General features: G+C 40.6%; 1 protein-coding gene across 1 annotated transcript in view; it reads left to right on the top strand.

Moving 5' to 3' along the window:
* ADGRL3 (adhesion G protein-coupled receptor L3) overlaps positions 1 to 26,383 on the top strand; it is a 372,824-nt gene that overhangs the window by 251,740 nt on the left and 94,701 nt on the right. The window contains exons 11-14 of the mRNA XM_023518203.1: positions 6,354 to 6,537; positions 7,725 to 7,847; positions 13,055 to 13,263; positions 14,529 to 14,705. Coding sequence (XP_023373971.1) covers positions 6,354 to 6,537; positions 7,725 to 7,847; positions 13,055 to 13,263; positions 14,529 to 14,705 — 693 coding nt within the window. The remainder of the gene's footprint in view (positions 1 to 6,353; positions 6,538 to 7,724; positions 7,848 to 13,054; positions 13,264 to 14,528; positions 14,706 to 26,383) is intronic.

The following is a 26,383-nucleotide window of genomic DNA, read 5'->3' as shown; positions in this document are numbered from 1 at the left end:
TTCTTTCTTTTCTTTTCTTTTTATTTCTTTCTTTCTTTTCTTTAATTTTTTTTTTTTTTGAGACAGATTCTTATTCTGATGCCCTGGGTGGTAGAGCACCCTGGCATCATAGCTCACGGTAACCTCAAACTCTTGGGCTCAAGCGATCCTCTTGCCTCAGCCTCCTGAGTGCTGGGACTCTAGGAATGTACCACAATGACTAGTTTTCTCTGTTATTAGGAGGGACAGGATCTTGCTGCTAATCAGACTGGTCTTGATCTCCTGAGCTCAAGTGATCCACCTGCTTCAGCCTCCCAGAGAGCTGGGATTACAAATGGGCATCGCCACGCTGGGCCAAGGTTCATTTTTCTTCTTCTGAACTCTGTCCTCGTAATTTCCTCCAGCCCGCCCACCTTCCTTCCAATCCATGTGCTATCTGAGTATGTTATTCTTTCAGAAGATTCTTTGGGAGACGTACAAGAAAGTTAAAGAAATAAAAGAAGATTCTTTCAATTCTTCTATTGTGCATACGATTACTAATGATTTAATAATAAAAATAAGATAACTTTGTATAATAAGTATTAAGAAGTAATCAAAATGTATCAAGGCAATAAGACTTACTCTGGGAAAACACAAATGAACTTGATCTCTTCCCTGAGGACATCATAATCTTGTAAGAAATCCAGATGAAAATATAGATAATTCTATTAAAGATGAATTAAGCATGTAAGTGGGAGCCTGCTATGGTCTGGATGTTGGTGTCTGCCATTATTTTTACACTGAAACAATTCCCGGTGTAGTGGTATTTGGAGGTGAGGCATCTGGGAGGCGAGGAGGTCAGAGGGTGGAGCCCTCATGAATGGGATTAGTGCCCTTATAAAGGAGCTCGAGAGAGTTTGTTTCTCCCTCGCATTGTATGAGGACGCGGAGAATGAGACCTCAGCAAACACGGCACCTCCTGGTGCCTAGATCTTGGACCTCCCAGCCTGCAAAACTGAGCAATAAACTTCTGGTGCCTATAAATTATTCACTGGAAGGTATTTGTTTTAACAACCTAAATGGAAAAAGAACCCGTTATACTATTGAATCTCTGAAGTGAGAGTGCTTTTGAAAACATTGGTTAGTTAATAGATTTTATCACTCATAGTTTCTTTTTGCTCTTACACTCATTAAATCAATACCTCCGGAATTTTTTTCTGCTAGTATGAATATGGTGAAAAATGACTTGAGTATGAGTCTTGTGTGGATGGCAGATGACTCAGCCAAGAGTTAATGGACACTGCTTCTCACCCCTGTGAATGAGAGGGGTTCCCTCAGGAGGCTTACCGTTTCTGCAGTGAGGGATATCTTATAGTCACGTAGGTAAATAAAATAGGCAGTACTTTTAGATAATGATGTATGTGGATGATAGAAAGAAACCAACAGGTAATAGATTTAAATGGGAGACTTAAGGGAGGACCTCTCAGAGCAGACGGAATTTGAGCTAAAACCTGAATGAACTCGTGCATGTTTAGAAGGATTGTTTTCAAAACAACGCAACTGTGGAAAAAGCATACGTCTTTTCACAAGTCATTCCTTTTATTGAGTTATTTATTTTTGCGATTTTTCAATGGAAGAAGTGAGGGTAACTAAGTTCCCCAGGTGGTTCTGCTAACCTCCGAGTTTGAGATTGACATTCACCTGGGTAAGATGTGTCACTGATGTCTTCCTCACCGGTGATTCTTTTGTATATTCTGAACTCTGTCCTCTAGATTCTCTCCAGCCCGCCTTCCTTCCAAACCATGTGCTATCTGAGTATGTTATTCTCTGAGAAGAATTTTTGGTAGACATAACAAAAGAGTTAAAGAAATAAAAGCGGATGCTTTCAGGTTTTCTATTGTGTATACCATTATTAATGATTTAATAATAAAAATCATGTAACTTGATTAAGGAGTAATCAAAATGTCACCTAAAGGAATCTCAGGCTATTTTCCAAGCACATTCTTTTGGAATAATTACAGAAGTTGTCACTAGAAGGACATACAGCTCTTTCCCCCCCCCCAAATTTTCACAGTAGTTACAGCAAACAAGTAAATTTTCCTTTTTGAGATACATAAATTGTAAGTCTAAAGTATGTAACAGCCCTAACAAACATACCAAATTTATATGCTATGAATAAAACTAATCAAAATGGATTTGCCTAAGTTCTGAATTTAATAAAAGTTCCAATAACGTCATGTCAGGAAAATATGCACTAGTTGTCTAGAAGAATGTCGTATGTCTCTGATCCTGGTGTGACTTTGCATGGCTGTTGACTCTAATTTATATTTGACTTTTAGAAATAGTAAAAAGTCACTTAGAGTTTTGTCAGTAAACTCTATAATGTAAAGGTAATATCCACCCCTACTTGCCCTCAAATTTAACTGTGCTAAGTCCTACATCGAGCTAATGAAAGGAATACAGATAACCGATTTAAAAGGAGAAACTTTACCTAATGACCAGATGTCATAGTTTCTGTGTAAAATACAGATGCGTGAGTGTGTGAGAGAAACCAAACCCAGGTACCTTTATTATTGTGGAGTTGTGACTGTTTGATTTACTTTCACTTAACTGGCAACAGAGACATATCACCACCTTTTACAAGCTTAAATAAATTGATGATTTTAAAGCTACTGGGATGGATTTAATTGTACTGTCTCACTAGCAGAAAGATGGTCAGTTTTTTCAAGCTTCCAGAAGACTCATTAAGAACTATTTAATAGAAAAAAAAAAAAAGAACTATTTAATAGGCTCAATGCTTGTGGCTCAAGTGGCTAGTGCGCCAGTCACATACACCTGAGCTGATGGGTTCAAATCCAGCTGGGGTCTGCTAAACAAGGACGGCTGCAACCAAAAAATAGCCAGGCGTTGTGGTGGGCACCTGTGGTCCCACCTACTTGGGAGGCTGAGGCAGGAGACTCACTTTAGCCCAGGAGTTGGAGGTTGCTGTGAGCTGTGATGCCATGGCACTCTACCCAGGGGAACAGCTTAAGGCTCTGTCTCAAAAAAAAAAAAAAAAGAACTATTTAATACACATGTCATCTTTACTCACCTTTCCTCAAGGCTTCAGGAAGTAGGGTCTTTGGAGTTGTGTTAGCGATCAGAGTATGAAGGTTCCATGGCCAAGGAATTATTACTTCCAGACCTCATTTCAGTGTGGCTGTATAGCCGTTATCAGAAACAATTTGCACTTACTAAGTGAAGCTTTTTGGCCTTCCCACAGGAGGCCATAGGAAAGGGTCTCATGTTGCTCAAGCCAGACTTGAACTCTTGGACTCAAGCAATCCTCCTGTCCCAGCCTCCCACATAGCTAGGACTGCAAGCTCACGCCACTGTGCCTGGCTAGGACCAAATACTACATGTGGTGTTATAGATAAACTCGGAAATTATTTAGGCTTCAATAAAAACTTCTGTATGGACTCTGTCTTATTTGGGAGAATACAATTGTTCAAACTGTATTTAAAATTTATAACTGCGAATAATGATTAAACCTTATAAATTTTCACTTGCAAAACTAAGGTAAATTAATCAGTGTGCTTTGATTTCTTTGTCGTCAGCGTAGACTCTTCAGTGAAACAGTCTTATCTCCAGGTTCATGAAACTTTGTTTTTGATGGAGTCTGTCATCTTCCCACATGGTGTCACGATCGATCGTACTGTCTGCAAAGAGGGACAATTACGTCTTCATTTCCAATTCGGACGTCTTGTGTTATTATCATGACTGGCCTATTGCTCTGTTTGGGTCCTCAGTACTATATTGAACAGAAGTGGCGTCCTTGCCTTCTTTCTGTTCTTAGGGGGAAAGGTTTTCAGGTTTTTGAGGTTGAGTATGATGCTAACTCAGGGCTTTGGAGCCATATTTATTATGTTGAGAAAATTTCCTTCTCTTCCTACTTGGTTGAGAGTTTTAATGAGGAAAAGACGCAGAATTTTGTCAAATGCCTTTTCTGCCTCTGTTAAGATGATCATGGGATGTAATCCTTTATTCTGTTAATGTGTCTTGCAGGGATTGATTTTTAGGGTTGAGCTATCCTTGCATTCCAGGGATAAATCCCTGCTTGGCCGTGAAGTGCAGTATTATCCTTTTAATGTACTTTTTCGTTTGGTTTGCTAGTTTTGGGTTCAGGATTTTTACATCTTCACTGAGCAGGGGTTTGACCTGCAGTTTTCATTTCTTGGGGTCTTTTTGTCTGGCTTTGATGTCAGGGTCATGCTGGCTTCACCAAATGTGTTTGGAGGTGTTCTCGCCGCTTTCATTTTTTTGGAGGCGTTTAGGAAGGATTGATTGTTAATTCATTCTTAAATACAGAAGGATTTGGTAGGCTTTGCTGCAGGAGCCATCTGGTCCTGGGCATTTGTTGCTGTTGTTGTTGTTGGAAGGGTTTTGATTACTGACTCGACCTCCACACTCATTATTGATTCATTTAGGCTTTCTGCTCTCCCACAAGTTAGTCTTGGAACAATTTCTTTTGTAGCACATCCTGCAAGTTGGCCATAATTGTTTCTTTTTCTTTCTTCAATTTTCAATTTTTCTTTCTTCAATTTTTTTTAAATAAAAAAAGTCGTGACGGACAAGACCGAAATATTGTGTCGTCCCTGATAGTTTTTTGTTTCCTTGACATGAGATTTAAAATAACGGTTATAAAATTATTAACTAGTCATTAAGATCATTAGCAGCTAAGGTGGCTGCGGCACAGTGACCTGGCGTGATTTCTGCCACATGGGGGATTTTCAGAGCATTTCTAATGAATTCAGAGACTCCTCTATTCCCTAAAAGAACGTTTTTTTGCACTAAAGAGATCTGTGTTCTCTGTTTGGGTTTTAGAAAATATCTAAACTTTTTTTCATCTCTTCTCTGGCCCCTCTTTTTTGGCATATCCTGTTGGCAGGACCCTTACAGAGAGTTTCCTGGAAAGCAGATCATTTTGTTGTGATCCGGAAATACTTTTCTGTGGTTACCGGGCCCTGCTTTACCCCCAGAACAAATGGCAGCCTAAACACACTCTGTGAAGACTCCCATCCTTTGAATTCATGAGAGAATTTCCCGGTTTGTTGGTGTTTTTCCTTACAAAATGATGCACAGGAAGCAAGTTGCGACCGAGACTATTTTACTCAAACGTACATTGATGCTGACTTTTGGCAAGAACTTGGGATAGCTGGGAAGATATCAAGAAAAACAACTTTTATCAAAAGGCACATTAGGTTTTGAAGCTGGTGTTAATTGGCAGCCAAGGTGTTTCATTATGAAGCTGAATTTTTAACAGTTGTTCCTTGGTTACTATGAAAACGCCAGCCAGCAGAAACCTCTGCGCTGTAAAGGAGTTTCTCTGTCTCTCCCCCCTTCTCTGCCAGTGTGCCAGGGATGCGAGTCCTGCTTTAAACACTTCTGTGCTGCCTAAAAACTGTTGGCTTTTTATTCAACTTTCTTTCTGGACTAGATGCATATTTCAGAATGAATGGGTTCAGGGATGATCACATTCAACCTGCAGGTACTGTATTTTTCTATTTGGCGATTCTCTATGTTTGAATGACCTTATTGGGAAAACTGTTTTCTCATGGTAACCTAGAGGATTAAGCAAGCCACAGGAAATACATAAATTGTAACTACAGAGATGATTCTTTTGGTGGAAGCGATGTGAACCGTGGTGTTTTTTTCTCTCTGTGTGATGTTACCTACTGCTGATTTTTTTTTTTTTTTTTAAAGATAAAACACCGGATAGCCATAGGTAGTGAGGTCCAACTGTTTTTTCCCCTCCTAGTTGAAAACAGCATAAAGAAGGTTTTTCTCCTTATGGGAGTGTGTCTTCTTTGATATTTTCCCCATTCTGACATTTTATGAGCTGGCTAAAGAAAACCCATCGATTTGTTCAGTGTGTCTTCAACATATAGGCGACAAACTCCTGGATTGTCCTGTCTACAGAAATTCTTTTAATTTCTGTCATGCTTAGCATCTAGTTCTATGGTGATGTATAGAAAAAAAAGTCATTTTCTCTGGGTGATGGGGTGAAACCATTGGATTATGTGGCTTATCAACAGTTCCCTAGCCAAATAGTTTAATTATGTGAGCATAGTCTTATTCAAGCCTGGGCTATTGACTCTTGAGAAGCAAGCAAGGCTCTATTGGTTGTCCTTCAAAATAAGAACGGGTTTTCCTCTTGCCTTGCGAAATCTCAGCTCAGGTTTGACAGAACAAAAATAATGAATGCTCCTGCCGCAGCATGTCACAGGGGAGGCCGGGACAATGCTGAACTCATGCACAGTGCTGATCCTTGCATGCTGGGCAGCATGCGCCCCTGGATTTCTGACAGCTGTGTGGGTTCACTAGAGACCTCTGTCATTCTTTTCATCCTTCTGTAGGCCATGGTCGAGACGGTTAACAACCTCCTCCAGCCACAAGCTCTGAACGCGTGGAGGGACCTTACCACGAGTGATCAGCTGCGTGCAGCCACCATGCTGCTCGACACGGTGGAGGAAAGTGCTTTTGTGCTGGCTGATAACCTTCTGAAGACAGACATTGTCAGAGAGAACACGGAGAACATTAGTAAGTGACCTTTGTGCTGCAGAAGGCCCAGAGACCTTCGCAGAGCAGGAGGGAAAGAAGAGAGAGCATGCATGCTGTCCCAGAGATGAGTGATGCTTCATTTCTGTGGAGATTAGTTGTTCTTTTTCTAAAATAAAGAGGGTGTCTCAGTTCAGTGCCTGTAGCTCAGCAGCTAGGGCGCCAGCTACATACACCAGACCTGGCAGGTTCGAATCCAGCCCAGGCCTGCCAAAAAACAATGACAAATACAATCAAAAAATAGCCGGGCGTTGTGGTGGGTGCCTGTACTCCAGCTACTTGGGAGGCTGAGGCAAGAGAATTGCTTAAGCCCAAGGCTTTGAGGTTACTGTGAGGTCTGATGCCATAGCACTCTACCCAGGGTGACAGCTTGAGACTCTGTCTCAAAAAAAATAAATAAATAAAAAATAAAATAAAGAGGACCTCACCTGTTGGTGGCTTAAAAGGATTTAAAATCATGTACTTTCTCCTCCTTAGGAAATTCCAATATTGGCTGTATTAGCCTGAGATCACTTTTAGAGTAAGGTCCATTTATATTTTTGGAATTTTGGTATATTTATATATTTATGTATATCTTATACCATTGAAAATTTGAGGTTGTATCCTCCTCAAACAGGGCTTATAGATAATTTTATTTATAATACAAGTATCCTTAGATTCTATACTGTAACTAAATAAGTCATTTGAGTGAAGAGGAAACCATAGCTGATAATTGTGTTATTTGGTTCATAAAGAGTATAAATCTATTTCTGTTGTGATTTAGGGTATAGCTGACAATTTCATTTCAGAGGATTTGTTAAAGCTGTCTCTAATGTATTAGATTTAAAGGTAAATTAATATTAATTTTTTTTTTACTTAATTCATAAAATATTGCATTTTGAAAAATAACTTAAGGACAAGGATAACGCATCAGGATTTGACGTTGAATTTTAAATTTGAAGCCTTGTTATTCATATATGGCATGATTTTAATAGCTTCGATTTGCATTATTCTGAAAAACGTTTTAAAATATTAACAGTATACTTTTTTGGAGATTGAGTTACTATAAAGTGTGACCAATAAAGCAAGAATTCTAACGCTTTGATTTCAGAGCTACTTCGGTGGTGGGGAAACTCTTGTAGACTTGGCATGTTTCTCAGTGACCACTGACATCTCTTTGCTGTTAACAGAATTGGAAGTTGCAAGGCTGAGCACAGAAGGAAATTTAGAGGACCTAAAATTTCCGGAAAACACGGACCATGGAAGCACTGTCCAGCTTTCTGCAAATACTTTAAAGCAAAATGGCCGGAATGGTAGGTCAGAGGTTATTTATTTATTTACTTATTTTTGCAGGGATTTTTTTTGGCCAGGGCTGGGTTTGAACCCACCACACTTGGCACATGGGGCCTGCGCCTTACACCTTGCGCCACAGGCGACGCCCCAGAGGTTATTTTTTAAGCTTGAAAGAATTGAACGTGCATCAAGTTTGTGGCTGCACCACCTGGAGTGTCAGATCTACTCCCTCCGCCCTCACCGCTCCTCCTCTTTCTCTGTTCTCTTTCTGATCCACTTCCTCCTCTTTCCTTCTCATCTCGATCACAACGACATTTATTCCACAGAATTCTCAATTAGATTTGGAAAGTATTCCATTCCTTTTCAGGGCTCAGAAACTTCCATATGAGGACAATTAGAAACCCCCAGGTCCAGATGTTCTGACTTTTTTTCCTCAAAAAGAGTAACTTTCTCTGAGTGTGTAGATTTCACTTGTAAATTTTTTTTACTAGAACGGGAGAAAATATTTGCATCCCGTCTATCCAATAAAGGGCTAAAAACCAGAATCTATGAAGAATTCACACAAATGAGTAAGAAGATATCAAACATCCCATGAAAAAGTGGGCACAAGACATTCACGGAAGCTTTTCCAGCAAAGTCAGACTAACAGCCAATAAACACAGGAGAACATGCTCAGAGTTTACATTCATCAGGGAAGTGGTGATCTAAGCCTCAGTGAGATACCAGCCAATGGCTTTTTTATAAAAATTGCCAAACAACAGATTCTGGTCTGGAAGCCGCAGAGAGAAAGCAGCACTTACATGCTGTCTGTGGGACTGCAAACCAGTCCAGCCTCTCTGGAAAGTTGTATGGACACACCACAAACCTACTTTGATCTGGTGACCCCCCGCTGAGTATTTACCCAGAGGAGAAAAATGTCATTCTATAAAAAAGACATTTGCATTCAAATGTTTATAGCAGCACAATTCACAGTCCCAAAGATGTAGAAACAGCCCTCATGCCCATGAATCATGAGTAGATTAATAAAATGTAGTGTGTGTATACCGTGGAATATAACTTTGACATTTCTGTTCATGTCAACCCATCATTTACGTCTCAGAATAAATTTACCTCCTAAGGAAACCTTTCCCTGTCTCCTAGGGTCGACCCCTTTTACCCAATCGTTCTTTTCTCATTAGCCATAACTTTTACTATTATAAAAAATTATATTCTTTTTCATCTACCTGCTCATGTTCTGACTCTGTCTCAGGCAGTAAGTTCCGTGGGAGCAGGGACCTTGTCTAATCTTGGTTGCTGATGTGGCTGCGGTACTTTGAACACTGCCTGGCACACCCTCCCTAAACACAAAGTTAGTGAAGACTGAGCTAGGTCGACATTAGTCATATGAAGTCATATGCCGATTTATTACCTTCTAATGTATAATTTTTTGTTTTGTAAGTCACATTTCAGCATGGATTTGGGAGTGGAGAATTTGTAACAATTAGCAACAACTAAGTGTAGTGGTACCATGATTCCGTCCACAAGTAGAAATTAATATGAATTATCAAACAATTAGAAGCCAATTAAAATAAATGTTGTTAATACCAACATGAAAATTATAGGATTTTTTTTGTTTGTTCTGGCTTTTCTTTTTTGAGACAGAGGCTCCCTCTGTTGCTCTGGGTAGAGTGTCGTGGCAACATCATAGCTCACAGCAACTTCAAACTTTTTTTTTTTTCTTGAGACAGAGCCTCAAGCTGTTCCCCTGGGTAGAGTGCCGTGGCATCACAGCTCACAGCAACCTCCAACTCCTGGGCTCAAGCAAGGCTCCTGCCTCAGCCTCCCAAGTAGCTGGGACCACAGGCACCCACCACAACGCCTGGCTATTTTTTGGTTGCAGCCATCACTGTTGTTTGGCGGGCCCAGGCTGGATTTGAACCTGCCACCTTAGGTGTATGTGGCTGGTGCCTTAGCCACTTGAGCCACAGGCGCCGAGCCAAATTCAAACTCTTGAACTCAAGCCATGCTCCTCCTTCAGCCTCCTGAACTACAGGCACCTGCCACAGAGTACAGCTACTTTTTGTACTTTTGTTAGAGACTAGGTCTCACTCTTGCCCAGGCTGGTCTTGAACTCCTGAGCTCAAGGGATCTACCCGCCTCAGTTTCCCAGAGCGCTAGGATTACCAGTGTGAGCCTCCATGCCTGGCCACATGGATATTTTTAAATTTAATCTTCCAAAATCAGACTTCTTACCCTAAATGTAAAGGGAAAGAGCTAAAGTTAATGTTACAACAGATAAGAGGTATAGTGAATGCTATGATTTGCTCAGAACTGTGCTAACACTCACAGGTTACATAAGGAAACCTGCTTCCTTTAGGTTGCTTTCATCATATTTCTTTGCTGGATTATTGAAAGGATAAAGGATTTCTCATAGACTCACAGCAAGACTGAGAATCAGGCTCCAAAGCATACCAGGGTGAGGAGGCCGACGGCAGCCTATGCATGGCACAGAGTCATTGTTATGAATTATCACGTCTGTCGTGAGTAACTCTGGGTGCAGTAACCACTCTGCTTCTCCTGCCACCCCCTGCCTGGCTCCTCATCTGAAGCCTGGGGCTGCTGCATCTGACTGGTGCATCTGGCTGAGGTGTCCAGAGCTACCTCTTTGAAAGCATATGTGTATTTTGTGTGGATTAGTCCCTAAGAGCAGGGAATTTCCCAAACATGGGGACACAGTTGAAGTGTTAGGCGGTAGCCCGCTCCTTACAAAAATGTCCAGTATTGAATTATTTTGTCTGTATTTCCACTTGACCCTCAGTTGACTCTTTCCTCACTTGACCCTAAAATTCAAAGATAGTGTGAGACAGAGACCTTAAAAGAGCGTGATAATTGAGTTTTAAGACAAAGATTTTCAATCCTTGTTATTTCTTTTTTAAATGCAGTTGAGACATAATTTACATACACTAAAATACACACACTTTCAATATTTAACTTGAGGTCTTTGACAGTTTTATGAATTTCTGTAATTATATAAAATAAGAAAATAGGCTGGGTTTGGTGGCCACACCTGTAATTCCAGCACTCTAAGAGACTAAGACAGGTGGATTGCTTGAGCTCAGGAGTTTAAGACCAGCCTATACAAGAGCAAGACCCTGTCTTGACTAAAAATAGAAACATTAGCCCCATTTATTGGCAGGAATCTTTAGTCTCAGCTACTGAGGAGGCTGAGGCAGGAGGATGGCTTGAGCCCAGGAGTTTGAATCTGCTGTGAACTATGATGCCATGGCACTTTACCCAGGATGACCCAGTGAGACAGACACTATCTCAAAAAAAAAAAAAAAAGAAAAAAAAGAAAAGAAAGAAAAAAAGAAAGAAGGAAAGAAAAGAAAAAGAAAAAAATAAATTTTTTCAATCACCCCAAATATTCTCTGATGTCTTTTACCCCCTCTCTCACCCCTCACCCTATCTAATGAAATTTTCTTCTTGTTGCTGTTTCTATAGACAAATTTTCCCCTTCTCTGACTTCACGTACCTGGGATCCCACAGTACACACTCTCCTCTCTGCATCTTTTACTTAGCTAACTATTTTTGAGATTCAGAAATGCCATTCTGTCATCAGTAGTTTCTCCCTTATTGATGCGTAGTATATCTCCCTTATATTGATACGTACTGTATTACAGAGAATATTTTATCTATTCTCCTACAAATAATAATTGAGTTGTTTCCAGGTTGGAGCTACTATGAATTAAGATTGAATAAACATTCTTATACAAGGTTTTTTTTCTTTTTCTTTGTGAATAGAAACTTTCACTTGCTAGGAATGGTAGACGTGTGTTTAACTTTATAGGACATTGCCAGACATCCTCGCAGAGGGTGGAGCTATTTTACACTCCCACCAGCAGTCACCCGGAATTCCCATTGCTCCACGTCCTTAGCCCCATCAGTGCGGCCGGTCTTTTCGCTTCAGGCAGACAGAGTGTGGAACGGTGCTCAGTGCAGCTGGGATTTTCATCTCCCTAGTTACCAATGATGCAGATTATTTACTTCTCACGTCTTCAAGAGCCTTTTATTTATCTCTCTCCTAACGTGTGTGTTTATGTCTTTTATCGTTTTAAGGTTGTCTCATTGTTGAGTGCAGAAATGCTTTGTAAATTCATAACTTTTGTATTTATTTGTATTTCCAATCCGTACCTTACTTATTCATGTTCCTAATGATGTATTTTGATAGACACAAATTTTCAATTTTCATAAAGTGTGGTTCACTATTGATATATTATGGTTAGTGTCTTGGGGGCCCTATCCCAGGCATCCTAACCTCCCTCAGAGTTCAAAAATATTAGCCGATATTTTTTTCCAGTAGCTTTATGGTTCTGGTTTTTATGTTTAGGCAGATCATCTATCCTGAATTCAATTATAAGTATATAGTGAGATACAGATTTAGGTTCATTTTTTTAAAATACTGATCAAGGGGCTTGGTGCCCTTAGCACAGTGGTTACAGTGTCGGCCACATGCACCAAAGGTGGTAGGTTCAAACCCGGCCTAGGCCTGCCAAACAACAATGATAACTGCAACCAAAAAATAGCTGGGTATTGTGGGAGGCGCCTGTAGTCCCAGCTACTTGGGAAGCTGAGGCAAGAGAATCTCTTATGCCCAAGAGTTGGAGTTTGCTGTGAGCTGTGACACCATGGCACTCACTCTATGAAGGGCATCATAGTGAGACTCTATCTCAAAATAAAAGTACTGATGAAGGCTGGGGACAGTGGTTGACACCTATAATCCTAGCACTTTGGGAAGCCAAGACAGGTGGATTGCCTGAGCTCGAGAATTCGAGAACAGCCTGAGCAAGAATGAGACCCTGTCTCTGCTAAAGACAAAAAAAACCTGATAGGGCTTTGTGATAGGGACCTGTACTCGGGAGGCTGAGGCAAGAGGATCTCTTAAGCCCAAGAGTTGAAGGTTGCTGTGAGCTATGACATCATGGCAGTCTACCCAGGGCAATGGAGTGAGACTCTGTCTCCAAAAGAAAACAATAAACAAATAAATAAATCCTGGTGAGTAGCGATTTCAGCAAAATTTGATTCTCCTCTTCTCATGAATGACCTAGCACTTGGGTTGAAATGAACGCTTAATTTTTTGGCATGAATATGTATTTTACTGGTTTGTTTACCATCTAGCTAGGCCTAAGTAGAGTGTACACACTAGATCAGACTTCTGTCGATTTATAATTCACATTTATATTTATCTTAGGAGAAATAAGAGTGGCCTTTGTCCTGTATGACAACTTGGGTCCTTATTTGTCCACGGAGAATGCTAGCATGAAGCTGGGGACAGAGGCTATGTCCACCAATCACTCTGTTATCGTCAATTCGCCGGTGATCACAGCAGCAATAAACAAAGAGTTCAGTAATAAGGTTTACTTGGCTGACCCCGTGGTGTTTACTGTCAAACATATCAAGGTAAGACAAAGGGATGTTCAGCTTGGTGTCCCCATCATCTGCTTCCTTTATAACATGAATATTCAGTACGTTAATTTTCTTTAGATGTTTCTCTATTTTTTTGATGTGTCGTAATTCATTATCCATAAAACATAGGGGTGATTTTTTTTCAGCGGTGAGATTTAGAGAACACGTCTCGTCTATGTAAATTCTTGTGGTAAAACATTCATAGATGAATTTCTAAACGCTTCTCCAAGACTGAAAAAGGTTAGCGTGAGTCCAAAAATCTAAAGTATACCGTGAGGAGTATACAAAACGAAATTTTGCTAAATATGATTCATGCTACATGAGTAGATTCTAGGGGTTCTTGTCACAAAAAAATGGGTAACAGTAAGATGATGAATGTGTCAACTTCACTGTCATAATCTTTGTATTGTCTGTTTGTTCTATAACAACGTGTTCTATACCTTAAACATAAACAATGAAATTTATTTTTTTTTATTCTACAAGTATTTATTGAATCCTGAATAGTTAATGTAAGCAAAACAGACAAAATCCTTCTCCTCGTGGAATCTATAATCAGGATAGGACAGGAATGGGCCATTCTGACAATAAACAACCAAACATATAGGAAAAAGTGGAGAAAATAGCTCAGGGTAGCATCAGCAGGAGAGTCGGGAGAGGAGGGTGTGCATAGGGAAATCGAGGCAGGGTTTGTTATGGGTAGCAGTAGAGCGGAGTCCTGCGGAACACTGAGGAGCAAAGCCAGGTGGCCACCTGGACACGGGACATCCCAGACAGAGGGGTACTCAAGAAAGAACAAGGGCATTTTTTTTTTTAAGAAAAAGGACAGCAACGTGTTACCTGAAACCAGACATGATTTCATATTAGCAGCAGTTACACCTATGTAAAGATAGGTTTTGGGGAACAACAACTACAGTAGTAAATTCAGCAAAGATTTCTCAAGACCTGTTAGAATTTGATTTAGAGAATTAACTTTTTGCCTAAGCAATGTACATTAATTGACACCATTCTGAGACATTGATCTAGCCTCCTATGCTAATAACAGAACAAAAACAGTGAACCTACCTCTAATGGAACAAACAGCAACATATATTCAATTTTGCTTAGAACTGGGGAGGTCCACTTACTGTGAAAACACAGCCAGACACGGCCACACAAGTGGGAACAGAGTATGAGGTTGTGTTAGATGTGCAGAAAATTCCTACCTAATTTACGTGATCATAACATAATTATCGGCTTCATTGATTTCCCCCCCCCCGCAGCAGTCAGAGGAAAATTTCAACCCTAACTGTTCATTTTGGAGCTATTCCAAGCGCACGATGACGGGTTACTGGTCAACCCAAGGCTGTCGGCTCCTGACAACAAACAAGACGCACACCACGTGCTCCTGTAACCACCTAACAAACTTTGCCGTGCTGATGGCACATGTGGAAGTGAAGGTAAGATAGAGACCGTGAAATAAGATGCAAACTGTGGACAGTCTGACGACGGCCAGTCACACTCCATGGTTTCCGCTTTCATTGTCTTTCTGCCTGGTACTCTCTTGGGTTCAAGCCGTATCCTGCTGGATGATTCAAACAACTTGTTTCTTCCCTTCTAGTTACCAACATAGCTCACAAAATTGACGTTTCCTTCCTAAACTTCCCTCAGTCTCCCCAGTTTATTTAGTATGAACCCATGACAGATCATAGTCTTATAAACAGGGCGAGAGCAGATCCAAGACCAGAGCCCACGGGGTTAGGGCAGCCAGCTGAGACGGGAGTCTGTGCACGAGATCAAACGCTCTCAAGCTGCCTCCAGAAAAGCAGCACCCACTGAACACAGGGCCACGTACAGGACGTGGCAGGGTCCCGCGTGATGGAATCAGTTCTGCCCATTCCACAGGACACTGTTCTTGGGAGAAACACAGGGGATAGGTGGTTTCCAAACTCATTTGGACACTTCCGTTCAAAGTCATCTGTGCATCAGCTTCTTCCTGGCACAACTGGCGTCCTGTCTGAGAGATGGAGAATGTGGATGGGCAGGGAAGGGGAGGCTGACAGAGTTCAGGATATCAACCCAGGCAGAGGAAGGATGATGGTTAGAAATGCAGTGTTGTTCTAAGACCATAATTAGGTTATGACATTCCTATAAAAGCTATGAATTAGTTTCAAAATAGGGCTGTGTACATTGGATACTTTTTCTTCCGTTCTTGAGATACTTTACTGAGAGGGGAGGCCAGGAGGGTGGATGGGGGGAGGGAGGGTGATTGGTGGGGTCACCTCTACGGTTTATCTTACAAGGGTACAAGTGAATCTTTCTAAAAGCAGAATATGAATATCTGAACTCAATGACTAAGAGGATGACACGAAGGTTATGTTAACCAGTTTGATGAGAGTATTTCAAATTGTATATGAAAACAGCACACTGTACCCCATGATTGCATTAATGTACATAGTTATGCTATAAGAAATGAAAAAAGAAAAAAAAAAAAGAAATGTGGTGTTGTCAGAATCCAGGAGCCCTGGTCCTGGACTGGTCAGGGTATCAGGAGCTGGGAAGACTGAGGCTGAGATACTCAGCTCGAGAAAATGTACAGTGTTGATAACTTTGTTTTTTGTTCTGTGTACGATACTCCGTGTCCAGGGATAACAGAGAACACTAATGTCTTGGCTCTTTCGTCATAATAGGTCAAGAATTGTTGCTGACTCAAATTCCCTGGTTGGGCCCAAACAATTGTTAGACCTGGAGAAAAACTATATATAAATTTTTTATGTGGCCTTAAAAAATGGGCTGCTTTCTAAAGTTTCAAATAAGATGTTTAATGAAAAGAATACAATGTTACAAATAAGAGTCATCAACTAAATGAATAATTACACGCAAAATCTGGAAATAGAGTTTCTCACAATTTTTTTCAAGTATCATTGTAAATGAAACACAATTTAACGTACGTCTTTTTAAAGATTATTTTAAGAGTAGAGATCTTATATAATTTATAAAAATTATTTGTCTTTGGAACTAGCACTGATATTTCAATCTGATAGGGTAAAGAGCTCCTAGCTTCAACATCTTATGCAAAATGTAAAGCTTTGTTTTCACAACGCTTTGCATTAGACTAACTCTGTCACAATTATTTGGTACATGTTACATTGTATAGAGAAAACAAATACTTGAAAACCTAGGATTGGCTTTGGCGAAGACTGAGCATTCTTTTATACAACTAAGTAGATTTTTTTATTATTCAAGTAATGTTGCTTAGCTTTCAACTTTAGTGACTGGTCAATAGTATTTTCAAGGCAATTGTATTTATAGGTACAGTGAAATTTGAAATAATGTGTATTTTTAACCAGGCTGTCCAGTTCAGCACGTATTTAAGTGTTAGCAATGTCAAATTAGGATTTTGACACGGCCTTCGGAAAGTTTTTTTTTTTTTTTTAGATGGGATAGAAGCGATGGCCCTATAATGTAATAAGTAATGATAAGAATGAAGTTTGCTCAGAATACTGTGGGGAAGCCTGACCACGTAAATGTCAGGAGATGTTCTTAAGGGTGATGATTTTCAGACTGTGTAATAAGAGATTAAGGAATTAGCCAGGGAGTTGAACATTCCAATTAGAGAAAACAGCAAGAGCAAAAATAGGAAAATGCTATATTATTTGCTGTGGTGCATAAGGTGTGGCGTGGAGTTTGGGATGACAGCACCATGAGTGCAACATGGCTCGTGTTGACGTCAAAACGAAAGTGTCGAGACAGATGTGTAAATTGAACGTTTCTATTCAGAAAACAAGAATTGCAATTCAGGGTATGTACGACATGTCTGAAGAATAAAGATGAGCTGAGAGGTTTTATAAAAGGGGGACATGTTACATATGGTTTTTCCAGAAAGTTCACTGGCATGAGGAAGTTTTGGGGAATTGACCCGCTCTGACTGATTGGTGAGTGACTCGTGGTGATGAAAATAGTCCTAGAGTTGTCGTGAGTTGACTCAGTGGCTCTTAGGTAAATCTGGTTTCAGGTTACAACAGGAAGGCTCTGCAGCCAGGCTTGCAGAGAACTCCATTGTGGGAGCAATATCAGGAGCCCTGAGTGTCCCGGACCCCCAGCCTGGTCCTCTGACACCGTTCTAGTTGAGCACAACAAGGATGACTCAATTTATATGATCAACCTTCACACTCATTAGCAGTTCAAGATGAGCTGAAGAATTCCGGAGAGCTGTGGCCGGGAAGGGCCCAGTAATGGACATTTAGATGGTGTGTTATTTACATATCAGAGTGGAAGTGTAATCTCCCACATATCACATGTTGCAGGTGTCTAAGTATTTATAAGTACTAAATAAAGCAAAAAATGAACTGTATCCTAACTTCACAAAGCATCCTTTTATGTAATGACTGGGGACACAAAAACCTGAATTTAGAATCTTGGACTCTGCCTCTGTGCATGGCGTTCTGGGGAGAACCCACCCCTGTCCCCACTCAGCGCTCACCCCGTCCCCTTCAGGAGTCCAGGGCCCAGGTGCAGCTGCCTTCCCAGGGTTTCAGGATGTGCTGTAGTGAGTCTTGTTATTCTGCGGGCAACTGAGAAATGATGGCCATGTGTCTCAACAGTAATGACACCAGTTTCATCTGCGTTTTAGAAAGATTGTTTCAAATGCTCTCTGGATAATAAACATAAAACTATTAGATTAGTTTCAGTGTGACAGTTCCTTCAATAAGTCCTCTTAAAGGAAGTCTAGAGCCCAGTCAAAGGCTATCGTGGTAGGCGTGTAGAGGATTTATTTTTCATGGGTACTCAAGGCATAAAAATGTAAAGGACTTATGAACCTTGATGTGGAGATTGACAGATGACGTTAGTAACTCTGTTCCCAGTTAAACTGGAGGACGCATTTGTGTATAACACGTCTTAAAAAGTGAAATCCATGACAAAGGTTTTATTTACCGTATGTCCTTGATCCAAATAATTTCATCCAAAAATTTTTTTGATGCGAATTTAGAGAGAGATGGATGATGAGACCCATTTCACACCCCTTAGAAATTTAAGAATAAAATTATTTGAGCTCGATTAGCAGTTCAAATTTTGATCTTCAGGGCGGTGCCTGTGGTGCAGTGGGTAGGGCGCCAGCCCCATATATGGAGGGAGGTGGGTTCAAACCTGGCCCCAGCCAAGCTACAACAACAAAAAATTAGCCGGGCATTGTGGTGGGCACCTGTAGTCCCAGCTACTCGGGAGGCTGAGGCAAGAGAATCACCTAAGCCCAAGAGCTGGAGGTTGCTGTGAGCTATGATGCCACAGCACTCTACCGAGGGAAACAAAGTAAGACTCTGTCTCTAAAAAAAATAAAAATCTTTATCTTCAAAGGAACGCAGACTATATTTTGTCAGATTATCACGACTTGCTCTATCTTAGCAGGACGGCTACACTAACAAACGAGAGATTTAAATCTGGAATGTGTTACTCTGACTTTGAGATTTTACTTCTCGGCCTGGGTAATGAACTCAGAAAAATGGATCAAATGAGCAGCAACAAGATAATACCATTTTATGTTCAGTTCATTGCCTACTCTCTCTTCCAAGTCCATTATATGAACATGGCAACTGTGACCATTATTGTGTGTCAACAGAGATAAAATAAATGGAAATCAATTTGTCTGTCCTGTTAGCAGCAAGTCACACAGCATGTGTGTCCAGGGCTTCTTATGTCGCCAGTTCTTTAGATTGCCCGAGTCAGAGCATTTTGACCTCACACCATGATTTTGACACATTAGTGATCAACAAGAAACAGAAACCAAAGAGACTGATCATCACTAGAGACCCAGAAAGAAACATATTGACCCAACTTACCTTAAACCAATGTCTAAAACAGAGTGCTAATTTATTTATGCACCATTCAAGACCCAGCAGCTACTTGGAATGGATATTTTTGTCTGCTAGTTGTCACTTTCTAACTGTATAGGAAAATTTATAAGGGAAGCAAAATTGTATTGGAGAATTTTGCTTAATATATTTGGAAAGTGAGCAAGAAGATCGGAATGATCTTGATCACTGCTGACGCTGAGCTGTGGTACCCAGGTGCACCTGTCTTAATCCAGGACTCTGGGGATGCGCTGAATTGCTTTGATCTGTCCTCTGTGTCATTTCTGCTGTTTGGTCAACACTTCCTTTATTCTCTTATCAACATGTCTGAGCACTAAGTTAAGATAACCATCAGGAAAGGATTGACAAGTTACCTAAACTCCCATTAACTGTAACTTCCTGCATCCAGGTTGTCAGATCCATTAGTAGAGTCCAAAGGTTGCAATGGAAAGTTGCCGCCCAGACACCTGTAAACAAGAGTGGAGTGGGGATGGGGAGGACGGGCAGAGAAGATTAGCTGCAGCCAGCTTCATCATTGTGATAAATATTATAATCGTGGCCTATACTAGGGGTGTAGAGGAGGGTGCTGTGTCTGAGCCAGAATTGCCCAGAGAGGTGACGTGAAGAATCTGATTCAGCCACACTGTTGTGATGCTTTCTTTGCTGTGCCTTGGGTACCCGAGTCTTGGATCTCTCCATCCTCAGCCGCTGATCTTATCTTCCTTAGTGTCTCCCCTTCATCTCCATGACCTCTTGTGGTCACGCTGGCCCAGAGGGCCATCCTAGGCACCTGTTCTTTCTCCGTAGGTGATTTGATTCCGTGCAGGCAGGTGGCTGTCCACATCACCTCCTGCTCCCACAGATTTCTAGCTCCATTTTCAACTCCAGACTCAGATCGAACCACTGACATGATGTGACTACTTAGACTCGAGGAATGAGAGTCATCATTCTGGAGCAGCACTTTGGTGCCCACCCAGCTGAGTCTTCTCCAGCTGGGTAAATGGCTCCTGTGTCCCCCCTGATGCTCTGTCCTACGCCAGGTGTCACCCAGGATTCATTTCTTCTTGGTCACTCGCACGCTCAGTCCCTCAGCTCTGCCTGACCCAGACTCTGACCTTGATTGACCTCTCCATCTCCACCGCCTGATCCAGCCCCGTCTACTGTGCTAGACAGCTCGTGAATTCTTCAGTATCCGAGAGGTTTCTCGTTTTGCTTTGTCTTCATTCTTGTTTAAAACCGTTGTAAGTTTAATCGTGCTGATGTAAGGATTTGTTTTTGTTTGATTAGAGTCTGTAAAAACAGCTGTTGTGAGGAGTTATCTCTGAATATTCCATTATGCCAAGGAGCCTGTATAATCTCCTTATAACTCTCCAGAATTGGTACCATCAAGTCCAAGGTGGCAACATGACGGGGTCCCCACTTCTGAGTGCTCTCCGCGTCTGTCTGAGGAAACCTGTGATTGTTTTCTGTTGCAGACACCAAAGTAACTATTACAGAAATTCAGATAAAGTAATTTGATACTAAACTGAGAAATAGCATTTATGATATTTTAAAACCTTTTCAGGATTGCAGATAACTTACAGGTTTCTCTGTTGTTCAGCTGAATGTTACAAACCTCAGGCCAGACATCCAGCTCCTGTTCGTTCCTCCCTTGTGGGAACACTCGTTGCCAGGGGAGTATTTCAGCTAACAGGTGCATACGTTTCAGACTAATTGAAGTAGCATTTCTATTGTGGCTTTGTAGCACCCCAAAACAAATGTTACAGAAAAGGATATTTGATACTGTTTATATCACTAGCTGTTTTCTCTAATCACAATATAATTCTTTGGGAAATTAAAAAAAAAAAAAAAAACCCAGCTACTCTTCCGTCAGTTCAACTCTTCATTGATTTTGATTATCTTTAAAAGGCTTCAGTTTCTTTAGTTTGATGATTGCATCTTTTTTTTTCAATGCTTAGTACGTCTTATCCCTCCACCCCAACTTTGCTCAGTCCAAGTACAGGCTTTGATTTGTCATTCAAAACTATCATATTTCTTTCTTAACATAGCACTGATTCAAAACGGTCGCAATTTGGAAATTTTTAATTCTATCCCATGGATTCTCTGCTCTTCACAATCATGACTTACGCTGTCTTTCATCTTCAGGAAATAAACTTGGCTAAGAATAGCAGCTAGAGACACATCTGTAATTATAGTGAGAAATATTTTATAAGGAAGAAGTAATCCAGAAATCCAAGGTAGAGATCGGTGAGGACTTCGCCTCTCAGAAAGGCCCAGAGTATTGCAGGACCTCCAGGAACAGGCATGAGAGTGTTTTCCTTAAGGTGTTACAGAGATCACCTCATGGCGTCCACGTGCTTTGTTACACAGGTAGTCACAACATGCTTTGTTACCATCACTTATTATTTTTCCAATTTGTAGTTCAGGGGAGTAGAAATAAAGATTGAAACTTCAGAGGCTTAGGGTCCTTCATCCCAGTTCTGTGAGTAATTGCTTCTAATCCACAGGCAAATCTTCAGCCTTGCCTGTTATCATTATTAATTGGCTGAATGAGACTAATACAGATTTTTCCTACCATTCTGTCAGAATTGTTTTAAGGATTGAATAATGACATCTATGAACATTATGTTAAGAATTATGCTTTCTGAAAATACGGTTTATTAATTCACTATTTATTTAACAGTTCTGAAAGCCCTTAAGCTCTTGATCATACGAGGACGCGGTAGTTAACCCTCCGTGCCTGAACCTTTAATAGAGTTTTAATTAAAAAATAACGATTTTGTTTGTATCTATTCAGATAAGCTTTTCCTGAGAGAAAGAAGTTTAGGCCAGGGCTTCGCCTTGGGTTTAGAAATGACAGACACTTTTTTTTTCCACAATGATATTTTTAAATAATAGATTGTGCCAAGATACTATAATTATGAATAAACACTGGACTCTTCAAAATATTAGTTGTATGGACATTGTGAATTCTCACAGTATCAGCATCATCAACTTTTATTTTATTTTATTTTATTTTTTTCTCTTAGAGGTAACTTTTTTTTTTTTTTTTAAGTTTTGGCAGAGGCTGGGTTTGAACCCGCCTCCTCTGGCATATGGGGCCAGTGCCCTACTCCTTTGAGCCACAGGTGCCACCTTCAACTTTTATTTTAAATACAATCATAAATCAATACTAAAAATAAATCATCTTTTTCAGTGATTTGCTTTTCTTTCCCATTAGCAAGGTGATTTTAAATCACTTAAGACATTTTTTTTCTAATTTTAAATATCATGGTTCTACCCACCCAATTTACCCACAAAAACATAACCCTTTACCCTTAGAAAAACATGACCAACCAACCAACAAAAAAGAAAGAAACAAAACTCCTTTAATTCTGATGTTCTGGAAGTATTCTCAGTTGCTTATTCTGTTCTTGGTAAGAACTAGTTGAGGTTTTTACCAGATCCACTTCCTTTGTTCCAGATCACAAAATTTCGCTTTATTTAACATGGGTACAATTTAGTGATTGTTTTTCTTTTTTCCTGGCCCCCATTTCATTCCACTGTGTCCAGTAAATACAGTAATAAAACTAGAAAATGACTGGGCTCTAGAGGAATTAGGCTAGATTTTCCAGAATAGTTATTTACGGAGCTTTCTAAGAAAAAGAATAAAGAAGGTTTTGAAAGCATTTGATCAGAAATATGGCCGAAGTAAACTATTTAATATACACAATTCCAGGGACTGCCGGTTTAGTCTGCACCATTACAACGTAAGCACTGCTGTTTAAGGGTCTCCTATACATGGTTACTTGCTAGTTTAAAAATCCAATTGATAGGGCAGCGCCTGTGGCTCAAAAGTGTAAGGGTGCCGGCCCCATATGCCGGAGGTGGCGGGTTCAAACCCAGCCCTGGCCAAAAAAAAGAAAAAAAAAGAAAATTCAATTGATAGAACTTTTAAGATGTTAAAAATTGTTTTAAAAATTTAATATTATTCCACTTGTCTCTAAGCCTCTAGGGTAAATTTCTCCAGAGTTTTTTATCTGGAATACCTCTATTCTGCTTAAAATGCAATATATTTATTCATGAGAATAGAAAAAAAAAAAGCCTAGTAAATACCGCATTTGTTATTTCTGAAATTATTATAGCTCAGAGAACCAAATGAAAGTGGAATAGTGGAATTAAAATGGGGCATGTGTACGTGTGTGTGCATATGTGTATATTAATATTTTGTTTTATTCAGTAGATGACACAGAGTAGGCACCTGTCTTAGTTCATTTGCGTTTCTATTCAAGAATACTGGAGGCTGAGTAATTTTCAAAGAAAAGACATTGATTTGTCTGCTGGTTCCGCAGACTGTCCACAAAGCATGGTGCCAGCATTTGCTTCTGGTGAAGCTTCAGGGAGTTTCTAGTCATGGCAGGATGGCAAGGGGGCAGGTGTCACCTGCCAAGAGAGAGGAAGCATGGGGGGAGGGGAGAGGAGGCACCTGCCAAGAGAGAGGAAGTGGGGGGGGGGTTGGGGGGAGGCACCTCCCAAGAGAGAAGAAGCACAGGGGGAGGGGAGAGGAGGCTCCAGGCTCTTTATAACAATCAGGATCTAACAGAGACAGAGACCCCTTGGTTTTGGGAGGACAGCACCAAGTGGACCTCCTAAGGGGTCCACTCTCATGTCACCCCAACACTCCCACCAGGCTCCACTTACAATATCAGGGATCAAATTTCAACATGAGATTTCGAGGGAACAAGTATGTGACCCAGGACTGTTCTTATGATAAATCTACCAAAATTATATTAGGTATTGTTGGCCTGGTGCAGTCTCTTTTGTGTGGTTTTTATCAAGGTATGAAAAATTACTTTCTCTTTTAAGCCTAACTTAATTTAGCTTTAATTCTTTTTTAAAAATTTCAGGTTAATATGAGGGTACAAATGTTTAGGTTACATTATTTTCATGTCTTTTTTATTGTTTGGGGTTCGTGGAGGGCGCAAAGATTTAGGTGGCACTGTTTGCATCTGTGAGGTTAAGTCCCTCTTATAATTGTGTCCTGACCCCAACAGGTGTGCCACACGCCTGACCCCCGTCCCCTCCCCTTTCTCCAATCCCTCCTTCCCCTGCTCCCCAACTTGAATTGATTCGAGTTTTTCTCTTATGTGGGTATTAGATGGTCTGCTGTCTTTTTACTGGAATTGGGTACATTGGAGTCTTATTTCTTTCTCCACTCTTATGATACTTGAGTAAGAAGAATGTGCCCCACCTCCATCCAGGTTAATACTAAAGATATAAACGCACCATCTTTTTCAGTGACTGAATGGTATTCCATGGTATCCATGTACCGCAGCTTGCTAATCCATTCCTGGGTTGGTGGGCATTTAGGTTGTTTCCACATTTTGGCAATTGTAAATTGAACTGTGACATACAGTCTAGTGCAAATGTTCTTATGATAAAAGGATTTTTTCTACTGGGTAGATGCCCAGTAATAGGATTGTAGGATCAAATGGATGTCAAATTTGAGTTCTTTGAGGATTTTCCATACCTCCTTCCGTAAGGGCTGTGTTAGTTTGCAGTCCCAGGCTTTCATTTCTAAGGTAAAGTTCAAGTTCACCCAGGGGGGCTGCTGAACACCCTTACTAATTTGTCTTTATTATACAACTATTTTTCTCATTGTGATAGTTTATCTTTTCTTGCATGCTAAGGGAAAGGACTCTGGGAGAAAAATGATCAAAAGGTAAAACTAAACATAGGTGACTCAACTTCAGTGTCGCTGTGGCTCCCTGTCCTTTCTCTGCAGCTTCCCAGCCAGGTCCACTTCATCCCAGCCCCTCTGAGAAGGGCTCTGAGCAGGGGTGTGTGTGTTTATATTCAATGAAAGGAAACTTAAGTAAGTTACACCTTTTGTCTGAGCATTAGGAATTTTGCTGAGCGATTCCCAAATACTTTAACAGAACCTCTAGGTTTAATCATTGTATTCAAGGAAGAGTCAGGACATTTTTACCCATGCAAGCCTGGCTCTATGTAGTCCCAGAGAGCTTAGTCCACAGATGCTCCCTGAACTACAGGTGGTTACGTTCTGTTACACCAGCCGTGAAATCAAAAATCGTAAGTCAAAACTTTGTACGTCTGGGCCCATCTGTAACTAGTCCCAAAAAGTAATACAGATAAACATTTGCAGTCCTCTCCACTGTTAATGAAGTTGTTAAGAGAATGGAGAATTTGGGGTGACCAGCTTTTAAAGAGCAAACTGGCTCCCAAATAATCGGAAGTGTGCTATGCATAAAAATCATGCACCCAAAATCAAAGAAATTTTGCAGAGTAAGTTCTTTCCAAAGGACAGCTGGACGTTTTTGTGTGCTGTTAATTGGTGGCGTTTCTTTCAGCAGCGAACGCCGGAAGATACTTAGATGGATTCTTCAATTTGAGACACATTTGAATATTATTGGTAGGTTGGTTTGGTTAACTTACTATTTTTTTAAAAGTAAGAAATATAGGCTTGGCACCTGTGGCTCGTGCAGCTAAGGCGCCAGCCACATACACCTAAGGTGGCGGGTTTGAATCTAGCCTGGGCCCACCAAAACAACAATGACAGCTGCAACCAAAAAATAGCCTGGCGTTGTGGTGGGCGCCTGTGGTCCCAGCTACTTGGGAGGCAGAGGCAGAAGACTCGCTTGAGCCCAGGAGTTGAGGTTGCTGTGAGCTTTGATGCCATGGCACTCTACCCAGGGGGACAGCTTGAGGCTCTGTCTCAAAAAAAAAAAGTAAGAAATATAATCATATTGATCTTCTCGCCCGTTTTACCAAACTGTCCTGTTCTACAGAGGAAACAGTGATTTTTCTTCAGACCACTGAGCCTTTTTCTGTCCCAAGGGGTAATGGGATGACTTGTGTGTCTCCTGACCTGGCTTTCAAGAGTGAGAGCCGTGCCAAGAACTAATTTCAAAGACCTCGTGCCACATTTATCAGAAAATAGGCTTTTTGGAATCCTACAGCTTTCGCTGAAATTTATGATTCAAATCCATGTTTTATGCTCAGGGATATGTTAGTGGTAAAGCAAATGCTTATACTTTTCCAAAAACAAGAAGAAACTCCTATTAGCTATATTACAAATATTTCAGAGCAAGATATGTTTAAGAGGCAATTTAAAAATCATATTGCTATACTTGAGCAAATGTGGTTCAACATGAAAATAATACATTATTATTCAGGAAGTAAAGGAGATTCTCCAAAATTACTGGCCCGCAGTTAATAATTATTATAGGGTGATTGTTCAAGAAGTGTCTGGAAAATGCATCTCACTAGCATCATTAAAAAAAAAAAAA

This window comes from Otolemur garnettii, unplaced genomic scaffold, assembly GCF_000181295.1.
Source record: "Otolemur garnettii isolate 467f Iridium unplaced genomic scaffold, OtoGar3 scaffold00130, whole genome shotgun sequence".
NCBI classification, from domain to species: domain Eukaryota; kingdom Metazoa; phylum Chordata; class Mammalia; order Primates; family Galagidae; genus Otolemur; species Otolemur garnettii.
Note: the sequence above shows the minus strand (reverse complement) of the source record. Positions and strands in the feature narration are given on the sequence as shown.